At 54.6% G+C, this 12,915-nt stretch overlaps 1 protein-coding gene across 1 annotated transcript; it reads right to left on the bottom strand.

The window, feature by feature from the left end:
- Positions 1–4,477: 4,477 nt before the first annotated feature.
- MAP2K2 (mitogen-activated protein kinase kinase 2) lies at positions 4,478–12,303 on the bottom strand. The gene is made up of 11 exons (XM_065745931.1): positions 12,197–12,303; positions 11,182–11,392; positions 9,653–9,799; positions 8,899–8,976; positions 8,400–8,451; positions 8,180–8,304; positions 6,858–7,071; positions 6,419–6,483; positions 6,123–6,184; positions 5,661–5,706; positions 4,478–4,766 (listed from the first exon to the last, which is right to left on the bottom strand). The coding sequence occupies exons 1-11, from the start codon at positions 12,280–12,282 to the stop codon at positions 4,656–4,658; spliced, it is 1,197 nt and encodes a 398-aa protein (XP_065602003.1). The 5' UTR covers positions 12,283–12,303; the 3' UTR covers positions 4,478–4,655.
- Positions 12,304–12,915: the final 612 nt, after the last annotated feature.

The raw sequence follows: 12,915 nt of genomic DNA, 5'->3' as shown, positions 1-12,915 counted from the left end.
GGATCAAACCCCGAATCATGGGTTTCTTGAGGGGCAGTGACTCTTACCCACATCGAAGCATGATGAGCATGTGGGGCCACATCCACCATCGCAGCTGGGTCTGCCCCCAGCACGGGCAGCATCTGGAGATAGTGCTGGACACACCACAAAGAGCATCAGCCTGGCTCCATCGCCATGGCGATGCAGATAGCAGAGCCCGCAGGCAGGAGGGGAGAGCTGGGAGCCCTGGGCTGTGCTCACCCCATGGAGGTGCCACAGCCACACTCAGAGTCAACCAGGCAAGTGGGGGGGGCCCTCTCTGAGTGCTTGGGGCTGCCCGAAGCTGCTCTTGTAGCTGCAGTGCCACATCTCACCATGCTGAAGCTCTTTGCTCCACAACAAAGCCAGAGGTAACACCGGACCACGTGTGAGTATATAGAAATAACGTCTATTCAAACCTTCACATCTTACTGCTGCCAGGTTATAATTAATTCCTATTTGCAACTCGGTCCAATTTCCTTCACGCAGCCTCTCAATTCAATCCAATTGCCGTATGAGATTTCTGTAATCACTAATCTTATCATGTCCATCAGCGTGAAGTGAGAAGGCTGCAATTAGCAGGGCTGGGAGCAGAGCCGCGTGGAGCAGCAGGTGATGTGCTGCTTGGTGAGTATTTACCTCACCTGTGCCAGGGAAAAATGGTGCCTGGCCAGGGCTGTGCTGGGGCTGTCCCCTTTCTATTTCCACCGTGGCTCTGGCTGCAAGAGCTCGTGCAGCAGTGAAATGATGCTGGCCTGGGAAATGGGCTCAGCTCCCCAGCACACCAGAGCTGCTCCTGCCTCTCCCCCTAACCCAGGGCTCCCCCTGCTCCCTCCATCCCAGGACAAACCCCCTCCCCCACAGCCCGGGGGTCAGCAGGGCTGCCCCCAAGAAACGCAGCGTCTGGATGCCAACAGTGAGCCAAGAAACGTGACGTTGATGCTGGCGAAGCGTCCTTAAACAGAACCATCTGCGCCACTCTTTGTCACAACAGTAGGAGTTAGAGATGAAGTGTCAGCCTGCGTGCTGGATTTCCTGGCTCTGCTTGCCACCACTCCCTTTCACAGCCCAGCTCCAAGCTCTGCTCGCTCCGTTCCCGAGCAGACGGAGCCTCAGTCTTCAGGGGCAGGAGGAAGATGCTCGCATCCCGCCTGCCCTCCCCCGGAGTGCTGCCAGCCTTTTGCCAGTTGTGCAGAGCGAGGCTGCTCGTGCTGCTGTGACACCCCACGAGGGCCAGGCTGGGCTAGCTACGAGCACACCCGGCCCCACTGCGGGCACAGGGGACCCCAATCCCCTCCGAGCTGGCCCCATCCCCGGGGTGCGGTTCGCGGGGGATCCCGCTCCGCACTGTGCCTGTTTGGTGGACAATCTGTTCTCCTCCCACCAGCGCTGGCTGCCTGCCTGCAGCTTGCTCCCGGCAGAGGCGTCGTGCGATGGGATCGGAGCTGCTCCCGCAGGTGCCTCGAAGCTATAGGGTCCCTCTCTGCGCCTGCCTGAATTTGGGGTGCAGCCGCTCGCCCCGGTGCTGGGGTACCCATCGAGGTTTTTTTTTTTTGGGGGGGGGCTCACACAGGTCTGATCTTAGCGCATGCCGGGAGCGCTCTGGGGTGCTCCAGGGTGCACTGGGTGGCCCAGGAAAGCTTCTGGGGTTACCTACGGGGTAGCTCGGGTGCCCCAGCTTGCCCTTGGAGGGGCACAGAGGGAAAGCTCTGGGGCAAATTGAATGGCTCTGCGGTGCCACTGTGCAACGGGGGTGCGTCACCTCTCCGGGCACCAGGCAGCCGGTCAGCAAAGTCGGGATCCCCCACTGCGGGAGATGCGATCCCCCATTACCCACGCGGAGCTCCCGCCCCGCCCGCGCAGCGCTGAGGCGGGCGCCGCCTGCTGGCAGCACCGCGGTACTGCAGCCCCGCGCGCATGCGCAGTGCTACGTGGGGTGGCGTCCACGCCCCGCGGGTGCCGGCAGCGCGGAGCGTGGGCAGCGGGAATCAGAGCGGCCGTGGGGAGGCGAAGCGGTACGTGCACGGGGATCGGTGGGCACGGAAACGGGGAGGGAAGGGCGTCGGGCATTGCAGGGCGGCAGTAGAGCTGCTCGCCCTAAGAGCGTATGGGGATGGGGACACGGCTTCGGGTGGGGGGGGGGGGGGGTTGGGGTCAGGCAGCCTCTTTGCCCTCTTTATTTTGCTGATGTAGATTTGGGGTCGTAGCACCCACGTTGGGGTGGGTTGCCTGCAGGGGGATTGGTGGGGCTCTCAGCATTTGGCATCATAGCACCGTGAGCCTGGAAGCAGAGCACTGCGGGAGGGATGGGGGGGGGCAAGGTCAGGGTGGGGGGCACAACAGAGCAGCAGCTGCTGCCACAAACAGCTCACAACAAGAAGGAATGGTTTCAGGGTCAGGTGTGTCAAATTGGGGTGGAAATCACACACGGGGACAGCACGAGGTTGCTCAGCAGAGCGTATACCACAGCATCGTCCTGAGAAGAAGTGCAGAAGGAGGGATCCAGCCCCAGCAGCACCAGGGAGCAACGTGAGGCCACAAGAGTGCCTGTGTCTTAATTCACGCCAAGCTGCTTCGGGTGGAATGCACTGCATGGCACATGGGGTACCCCAGAGCCCATGGGAAGCACTAGGAGTCCTCAAGGGCACACCAGCAGGGAGCCAAAGCACCCAAAGAACGATGAGATGGTTTGGGAGTACACTAGGATGCCCTAAAGTCAGTCCCTGAAGCTCTCCTGAGGGTGGGGGCAACCCTATAATGCCTGCAAGAGGTGCCAGACACCGTGCCCAGCCACTGGGGTCCCCCAAGCCCCACCCTGATGAGGACTCTGCAGGGGTTGAGTTGATGCAGGGTTTTGATAAAGCATTATTTTTCAGGTGTACTCCAAGGTTGGATGAGTCCAGGGCTCCCAGCTAAGCTCAGCCTCACTATAATGAATACACTCAGCACCCAGCAACCCCAGAGCAGGATTTATGGCAAAATGCTTTCCTTGGATCTCACATCCATCCTGCTGGGACAGGATAACTGGGGGATCTGTTCCACGAGGAGCCTGGCTGCACAGGAGTGAAAGCTGAGCAGGAGAAATCAGAAGAGAACAGGCCCGTAAATGTAAAGTGCCATTTATTATTATTTTTCCACGATGAAAATATTTAGCTTAAAAAAAACAACAAAAAAAAAAATATGATTTTCCCCTTCCAAAACCCAACACCAAAGTGAAACAAGCCACGAATACCCTAAGACTTGATGAATGGACCATCTCCCCACCTTGCACATAGGAGGCAAAAAACAACAGCTGCCCCAGTGCATCCTGCTGCCATCCCCCTGCCCCAGCCAGGCAATGGGGAAGGGGCACAGGGTTTGGGGTTCATGGGGCAATGCTCTTGGCAAACTGCAAAGGGAAAATCAAAGTAATAAATGCATAATTGAGGAGGCCCACCCTCCCCCCCACATAAGGAGGAGAAAGGGCTGTAAGGCACAGTCTTGGTGGTGGCTCAGCCCTGACTTCAGACAGAGGCCTCACCCTTCTTGAGGCAGAAGGGCACACAGCAACCTATGGTTGGGGTTAAGAGCGAGCAGGGTGGGCACAGAGCAGACTCTGGAAAACCCTGAAGCCTTTGGGCTGAGCATGAGGGGGAATTTAACCCCCCCAATAAGATCCAGGCCTGGCCTGGCCCAGCCCCTCCGTGGCCCCCACTGCAAACCCACACATGGCAGGAGCCCAGGCCTCAGCTTGGGGGGCAGCTGGAGGGGGGAAGCCTGTAGGCCAGAGGGGCCTCCAGGACTGCTCTGCCTGAGGCACAGAGAATCCAGGGATGGATCCTGCCCGAGGCATCAGACCTGCTGCCTGGACTGCAAGGGGTGGGAGTGGAGCACCTGCCCTCTGTGTACTCAGGCCTGCCTGCAGCAGGGACAGCAGAGCCCACTGCCTGCCCCACGCCTTTCCCATCGGAGCTGGGAGCTCAGCCTGCACTCAGCAGATCAAGACAATTCATCAGGAATCCAGTGCACAAGAACAAGCTTTAAATTAACCCAGTTAACAGCAACAGAAGTCAAGCCACATGTGCCTCCTCTACCCGCAGGCCAGCTGGGCTGAGCAATGCCTTGTGGCACAGCACCTACCAAGGCTCTGTGGCTGTGGACACCCTGTGAGGTTTCTCCCCTCCTGGTAGCACTGATTTCCCCATTCCATGCTCCTAGTCCAGCTGAGGAGCCCAGGAGCAGATGAAGCAACCACCACCCCACAGCCATTTGCCCATTCCCTGCCCCCATCTCGTACACATACACCAGTGCACACACCTTTTTTAACCCAAGTGAACATGTTTCCAAAACAAAAAACAAACAAACAAAAAAGAAAAATTAACATAAGCAGCACATTGCCCAAGTGTCAAGAGCTCCAAGCTGGAGCAGAGGCCTAGGACACCCCCAGACCAACAGAAACCAAGCCCACGCTTGCTGGGGGGGCAGGGGGAAAAGGAGGGGGGCAGCTGATTAACATTTCCAAGTGATGGTGTTTCGCCAGTGGGATGCGAGGTGAGAAGGGGCTGGGGAGAAGGAAGAAAGGCAGTTCTGTTGTGTACTGAAGGAGAGGAAACGGTGACAGAGGCAGATGTACTGACACCAGGGGGTGGGCTCAGCCATCACACGGCAGCACGGGTGGGTGTGCTGGGCTGGTTCAACCTCAGTGTTTTGCACAGCCAGCCAGCAAAATCGACCTCTTCCACTTCAGAGCGCTTGATGAAGGTGTGATTCTGCAAGGGAAGCAAAGCAAGGTTAGAAAGGCACCTTGTCAGCACACAGCCAGGTGCTCCCTGCAGTGAGGGGAGGCACAGGGTTCCCACCTCCAGTCCCTTTTCAGAGCTTTGATGGGGTTGCACTGGACCCCAGTAAGGCTGATGGATCCAGGGCCACAGCTTGGGGTGCTTTCAGGCCCAGGTAGCAGATCTGGAGAGTAGTTCCTAGGTGTTTGCTACTTACAGCCCTGTGGTTGGGTTTTAAAGTCAGTGCATCTTGTGCCTGACCATTAGGATCTCAGGGCATGGAGAAGAGTTGAGGTGCAAAGCCTGTGTGCTGCATCCGCAGAGCAAACCAGAATGTCATGGTGGAGACAGGACAAGCCTGGTGTGGGCTCAGCCTGGTCCGTCTGCTCCTGAAGAGCAAACCCCCTCCAAGTGAGAAGAGAGGTAGAGCAGGGTGGCCACAAGCCAAGGACAGGGAGCAGGGACACAAGGATGTGGGCTGCTGCTTTTGCAAGGGGCAGTGGGGGGCAGCCAGCTGTGGTTCAGCACTAGGCTGAGGAAGAAAAGTAAGATTCAGAGGGATAAACGGAGCTCTTCTACCTTGCTCAAGAGGCAAAGGTTTGTCTCAGGCACCTTCACAGACACAGAGAAGTGCTGGAGCCATCAGGTTCCCATCCTGGGCTCTGCTGGGGAGGGGCAGCAGGCTCTCAGGGGTTAGATGACATCACTGCCTTTGAGACAAAGGCAAGTGAGTCACTCCCTGTCCCAGGCTGGACTTGGTTCTCAGGCTCAGACAGGGGAGTTTCCAGCCTTCAGAGAAAAGGAGTCTGGAAGGGTTGGGATGAGGCAGCAGCCTACAGATCTGGTGCCACCCAGTGTAGAAAGAAGATTGCTCTTCCCATTTACCATCAACATCTTCAAATCTGCCCGTTCTGCTGGATTCTTAATTAAGCTGAAATGAGAAGAGAAAAAAAGCAGCACTCAGACACTTCTTACACAACTGCTTATCTGTCTGGAAAGGTCTCCAGCTTCACTAAAACCACTCTGCCTCCTGTCTGCCTTTCCAGCAGACCAGCAGCATGCCCAGATAGTACTGTCTGCAGCTCCAGCACCCTGAGCTTTAGGCAGAGCCACAAGATCCATCACTTCTATATTGAATGGACAAATTTACAGAGATTAATGGTTTTGCAACATCCAAATGATGGTAACAGCATTCCCAGGCATGTCCCCAAGGTCAGAGGGTCTTGAAGGCAGTGGCGTTTGCAGGGTGCCTGAAAGGTTGTGGGGTGAGCTGCAAAGCATAACTACAAATAGACATGCCAGCAAGCACGTACAGGCCTCCGCACTGTTACAAACAGAAATCCTTACCATTTATTTACAAACTCCTGGAAATCTTGTGTGAAAACTCCGTTTGGCAACTTGGGAGGTGGCTGCAAGAGAGAGGAAGAAGGGTTAACAAACCTGTTAAGGTTTGTCCAAAGCCATGCTCCTCCAAGCTGCTCCCTTCCCATTCTACCATAGCAGCAAACAGGATTTTGGTGCAGTTTGAAGGGGTTTTATTGAAAAGCCACTGTCAAGCAAAGGTTTTTGAGACTACACTGACCTGGCAGAATGGACACAACACCAACCCAGGGGAGCAGAACCTACAGCAGGGCAATACTCACCTCATTAACTATGTAGTCCAGCAGTTCAAAGATGGCCATCGCAGGCCGGCTGTCCATTCCATGGCCTGTGCAATTAAGATGAAATAAATACTGCTGAGAAACCGTTCAGACAGCAAAGGGCTTCATTTCATGCAAAGAAAACCCACACGGTGGGGTTTCTGTTGGGAGAGGCAGAGGGCTCTGACTTGAGAACAAACCCACAGATAAAAAAATCCCCCAAATCACCTCCTAAGCTCCCAGAATCTCATAGACTAACTCAGAATTACAAACCTCCACAGGACTGGATTCTGCTACAGCACAGACATAGCTCTGCCTGCAGGAAAGAGCAAGATGAGAACCCTCCCTCCCACAGCAGCTTTTGTTAACCCAATCACACTGAAGGAATCCATCCCCTTGCCCCCACGCTCGTGTATTGCATCCAATGCATGACAGCCCCTACCACTGATGGGGCGTCCTGGGGGCCTGGCCCGCGGCGAGATGCTGTGAGATTCTCCCTCTGCCCCATCCACCACAGGACGGCCAAATATTGCTTCCAGTTCCTTGGAGTCTGGTGGGGGAATTGGGTACCTTCCAATAGACAGCTCCACCAGGGACAGACCCATGCTCCAGATGTCGGACTGGACTGAGTAATGAGTGCCCTGCAAGCGCTCGGGCTGGAAGGAAAGAGCACAGACAACACATTGATAAGAAACCTGAAGCATCCTCTCTATGAGCAGGTGTCCTCCAAGCAGCCAAGACTGCCTGCCAGATGCACCAGTGTCTGCAGAGGAAGCATTTCTTGGGAAGTGGAGGAGCTGCCAAGTGCAAAGGGGTGGTCACGTGCAAACACAAAGCACTTGCACACATCTAACCAAGAGATACAGCTGAGAAGCATTTGCAGTTGTCTGTACTCAGAAGCCTGGAGTATTCAGTATTTCTCAGTGAGCTGAGATCTCAAATGAGTAGCCAAATAAAAGTTGCTTTTTATTTTTTGTTTGTTCCTGTTAATATCTGAGGAGCAGAAAACCCTACTGTGATAAAGCTAAAAAATAAAACACGCAGGACATCTATACTGGTAGCTTTGTGTGAGCTATGCAGACCCAATGGCTGCATGCAGAGGGGAACATACCCTTAAATACACCATCTAACTATAACTCTACTTAAATAACCATTCCCAAAATACAAGAGGAGCTCAGACCTAAGTACAGAAGCACCAGTAGCTTCACTAACAAAGCTTCTGCCTCCTTCCAGCCACACATAGTGTGGACAGCAGACATGGATCTTCTTTGCTATCCAGTCAGAGGACCAGAACCAGCCAGGAGGGAATGTCATGGTTACAGCAATCTGCTATCAGGACACAGCACAGAGCAGGGATTCAGTGGGCAGAGGAGTCTGCACGATGCCACTCACTGCTCTGTGTCACTGCCACTACACCAAACTGGACAGGAGCTATTAGCCAAAGTGTGTCACTCAACATGAGGTCTAGCACACTTGCAGCCAGGCTAAAATGGTTTCTGACTTTCATTTAGAGGCACAATCAGCACTTTTTGCAGTTCTCCTCCAGACTGGCTTTGTTTTCCATCAGTCTGCACCAAACCCACCTGCACTAGACCAGTTGACACGTGATCAGGCAGTGCCCAAAGAGACCACAGTCCCAGAAAGGCAGAAACACAGGGGAAGATTGCAAACAGCTTGGGCAGGACACTGATTCTGTACAAGTGGTTAACTCCACCTGCAGCCAAGCTGAACCCAAGTAAAAACCCACTAAAAAGTTGAACTTACAGACATGTAGGACCGAGTTCCCACAAAAGAGTTTGCCATGGAGTCAATGAGCTGACCACTGACCCCAAAATCACACAGCTTAATCTCTCCTCGAGAGTTAACCAGGATGTTGGAAGGCTTCACATCTGACAACAGTGAGAGAGAAGAGTGTAAACATGGCTCTAGGTAAAACACAGGGCTCCTCCAGCACGGGCAGCTATTCTTAGGTTCCTCCTCTCACCTCTGTGCATGATTTGGTGCTTCTCTCTCAGATATGCCAAGCCTCTCAGAACCTAGAAGGAAGCCAAAGACAGGATAAGAACTCAGAAGCAAAGCGCTCTGCCTTCAGTAAGACACATTGCATAAACTTGAGTGCTGCCACACCACAGCTCTGTGAGGAAAGCCTCCCTGTAGTGACTAAGCACTTCAAGTTTTGCAACTGATCACCATGGATAGGAGTGAGCAATGGCCACTGTTTAGATTCAGTCAGAGAGCAAAAAACAACTCCTACTGTGACAATCACAAGTCTTGGGTTTATTGCCCAAGGAAGTTTCTGCATGGAGCCACCACAGTGCAACAACAGGGGTTGGAGCTATGGAGTGTCCTTGGGAATCTGCTTCCCTGCTCCCATCTCACATACCATCACCTCCTGCACAGCTTCAGGATGGGAAAGCACACGTGGAGAAATGAAGAAAGCTTCCTGGGGATGTACAAGCATTTTCTCACCCGCAGCAACTCACCGCTATACTGACTTTCCCCAGTATTTCCTCAGGGATTCTTTTGGCTTCTTTCAAAACTTGATCCAGAGAGCCACCATCCTGAAATTAAAAAAAAAAAAACAAAGCCAAACCACTGAGGTTACCAGCACAAAAACAGCAGCAGAGCAGCTGGCCACGCAGACAAACATGCCCATATTGGACAAGTGCTCTAAGAGTGGTACACAGCACCCCAGCTCTGTGAACTGCAGTGAATCAGTATCAAGCACACTCCTACAGCAGAAAAAAGACTTCTGGTGATCAGACCTCAAGCTCCTCACGGAGAACTACTTCAATCCCATCAGCTCTATTTCTTGCTGTTAGCTTTTAGCTTCTTTTCCCCTCTGCAGTAGACACAAAGATGATGCTGCCAGCATCATTTTGGAGGAAATGACAACGCTTCTGACAGAGACAAGAAAAGATACACACTGCATTTGGCAGTGAGCTCTGCAGAGTGGTGGGTTTACAACATTTGTTTGGCCAACCCCCAAACTTCTGCTTCCCAAAAAAAGTCAATGCCTGTCATTTAAATGCCTAAGTAGGAGCGTGTAGCTTCTAAACTGAGCTCAGCAGCCTTGCTGCATGCTGAGCAGTCAGAGCAAGGAGCCACTGCACTGCCAGCAATGAGCACCAGCACACCAATCCACTTCACCTGGATGTCATTCTCATGAAGATCCAGTTGGGAACACAGTGCTGGGTGCAGCAGTTTGCAGAAGGAGAGGAGGGGGTGTGGACTCACCATATGCTCCATGCAGATGGAAATCTCTCCATCACTGTAGAAGGCTCCATAGAAACCCACAATATATGGGGAATTACACTCATGCAGCACCTGCAGCTCTCGGATAATCTGATTCCTGATGGCTGGTTTGATTTCTAAATGAATCAGCTGACAAGAGAAGAAAGTAAATTAAAAAAAAATTAAGGTGTAGTGCCTAAAGAAATAAACAAAACAAAAAGAACAACCTTACAGGAACCACATGAACAAGTGAGAGTAAGCACTGGGAAGAAATAAAAACGTTTTCAAAGTGCACCCTGCTTTGACCTCAACTTCTTTGTGTTTTTTCCTTTGCAAACTAAAATTAAGGATGAAGGGACAAGTAGAGCACTGTGCAGTCTGTTAGAAAGCACAGCAACTGGCAGCATGTGTGACACACTGAGATGACACAGGACACAGTGGAAAGGCAAGTCAGAAGTTGGGTGCAGATCTGACTCAGCAATGTGAATGTTTTCACAGGCTTTGTAGGAACAGGTGCTCCATATTGAGGAAACTATAGAAAGTAGGAAAAAAAATATGTTCACATGCTTCTGCATGTGAAAGCATTATTCCTTGGGCTCCACATAGAGACAGCAACCACAGCTGTGGGAAGGAAAGCCATGAAGTCTAGCAAATGTCATGGCAGGTTAGAAAGCAGCTGCTGTTACTATAAACTTGAGGACACCCAAGCTTTAGTCTCTGCAAGGAACACAGCAGTGCTGCCCAAGGCTTCAGCTTGCCTTGGCTCCAGTTTCTAAACACAGTACTCCCAACAGTCTCAGAAACACCTAGTTACACCTAACGTCCCCAAAATAATGCCATGATGGCACCCAGAGCTCAGCTCCAAGCAAAACCACCTGGAAAACTTATTAGTTCACAATACCCACTAAGTTGTCCTCACAGCAGGTGAGGATAGAGCCTTCCAAGGAGGCTCTCCTGTATATTAGCAATTGTACTGTCCTCACTGAGCACTGTCTTTTCTGGTAGGCAGACAGAGCACCTCCTATTTCTCTATTACAAGGCACTACAGTAAAAGACATCTCCCAGAAGCCAATCTCTGGGAGGGACGAACATTAAGACAGGTTCACAAGGCTGCTTGGAACTACTACGAGGACAGCAAGGGATGTGTGCATGCCAAGGTGTGTGCAGGGCCTCCACATGCCACACTGAGCCCTCATTAGCCACAACCCTCAGAAGACCCATTTCCTAGTGCTTTACCATTTCACTGAATTCATTAAAAATAGCTTCACTGGTAAAAGAACAAGCTTACGTTCTCACACAAGGCATTGCAAAACCCCATGACCTGCCATGGTGCAGACTTCCCCTCCCAGTAAAGGGCCCACAGCTGGGCAGCACAACCAGAAAGTTCACAGAAGTTAAGAGGAAGAGGCTCTGCACAGAGCCCAGCTTAGGGCACTGCTGCCAACCCATGCAGGTGCTGTGCATTCAGGTGGAGCACTGCAGATAGCCTGATTGGACCCTGCTCTCCAGCAAGGCATCTCCTGTCCCCTCACCTTCCGTGCCATAATGAGCCCTGAGGGTTTGTGTTGCACTTTGGTGACCACACCACCGTTGCCAGCCCCCAGCTCAGAGATCCGTTCGAAGTCGTCATCCTTCAGCTCCCCCACTTTGGCTTTCTGGGTGAGGAAAGCTTCCAAGCGCTTCTTCTGCTGTTCATCCAACTCCAGCTCCTCGAGCTTCTTCTGAAGGTCCACCAGGTTAGCCCTGCAGGAGATGATGGGGGTAATCAGTCAGAGGTCCATGAGGGCCCAGAGAAAGAGAGCTTGTCCTCTGTTGGCAGCGGCAAAGCATGGCTCAGAAGAATTGGAAAGTGAAGGAGTGAGGAGAAGAACCTCAACATTTTTTTGTGGGAATATGAGAAGTCCCATCCCACACATACTCAGCCCAAACCCCTGTACAGTTGAGAGACAGCCTCCCCTAACACGGAAACTTCTCTGTGAAGCACAAGAACAGCTCTCCACACATCCACCAGCCCCCTGCTCTGCCACTACCCTAGATCCATAGCCGAGCACAAAGGGGGGCCTGTGTTCCCCAACACCTGCTACCCCACTCAACACACACACCAGCCGCCCTCTGCCAGCTGCTACCCCACCCCCCTCCACCCCACACCCAGGGCAGGGGAATCAGGAAGGGCTCCCTGCAGCCCCCAGCACACTTCTGCCTGCCTCCACCTGTCCCCGTGCCAAGGCCCGAGGGCCCCACTCCTCCTCACCCCCTGCGACCGCCCCACACCGCTCCCTTCGGCCTCAGCCACCCCCGGCCTTTCCCCACCTCGTCCCGGCCAAACTTAAGGGGCAAGGCCGCTCCGTGCCCGGCCCCACGGCCCTGCCCCCAGCAGTCCCCAGCCCAGGAAGGGCCCATCTCATCCTCCCCCCATTCCCGTCCCGCCCGCTCCCCAGTTCCCCGTTCAGCTCCCCCCCAGGCCCCGCACCCAGCCGCCCTCAGCACCCCGGGCCCGACGCTCCCGCCGCGGCAGGGGCCGGACGGGCCCCACCGCCACTCACTCACTCTGCGGAGCCTCCTGGCCCGGGTCCTTCGGCGGGGCTGGGAGTGATGGTGAGGGCCGGTAACACCGGCTTCCTCTTGGCCGGCATGGCCGGGCCGCGCCGCGCCTGCGGGCCGAGCGGGGCGGGGCATGGGGCGGGCGGGGGGGCGGGGCCGGGAGGGCGGGGCGGAATCGAGAGGGAGAAGGGAGGAGCGGGGCGGGGGGGGGGGGGGCGGACGTCTCGCGGGGTCTCGCGAGAGCGAGCCGAGGAAGACGAGTTCGAGGCGAGAGCGGGAGCGGGGCGTGCGGGGCTGCAGCGCCCCCTAGCGGTGCCCGCCAGGCAGCCAAAGGGAGCGGAGCTGGGGCGGAGTGGGGGAGGGGAGCGGGGGGGTGGGGGTGGGGGTGGGGGTGGGGGTGCCCTTTGCCCGGAGCCGGCAGTTCCCGTCTCCGCCGCGGTGCCATAAAATGAGGCGTGAAGGCGGTGCCCTCCCGCTTGCAGGTCCCTCCTGGACAGAGGGCGTTGTGGCGGAGATAAGCGCGACGTTGCAGCCTTGTACCCGTGTCACAGCGCGGTCACAAGTCGCCTTGCTCACCGTGCACGAGGGACGGGGTCGGGCTTGGCTCTGCTCTGTGCCACAGGGATCCGCTGGGTGAGGCAGAGCCCAGCGTTCACCCAGCTGCAATGCGAGGTATTCGACATGACCAGCGCAGGGTGAGGGATGCGGCAGGCAGCGAGCCCCTG

Source organism: Cyrtonyx montezumae, unplaced genomic scaffold (genome assembly GCF_038088225.1).
Source record: "Cyrtonyx montezumae isolate F1298 unplaced genomic scaffold, pur_monq_1.0 scaffold_39, whole genome shotgun sequence".
Lineage (NCBI taxonomy): Eukaryota > Metazoa > Chordata > Aves > Galliformes > Odontophoridae > Cyrtonyx > Cyrtonyx montezumae.
Note: the sequence above shows the minus strand (reverse complement) of the source record. Positions and strands in the feature narration are given on the sequence as shown.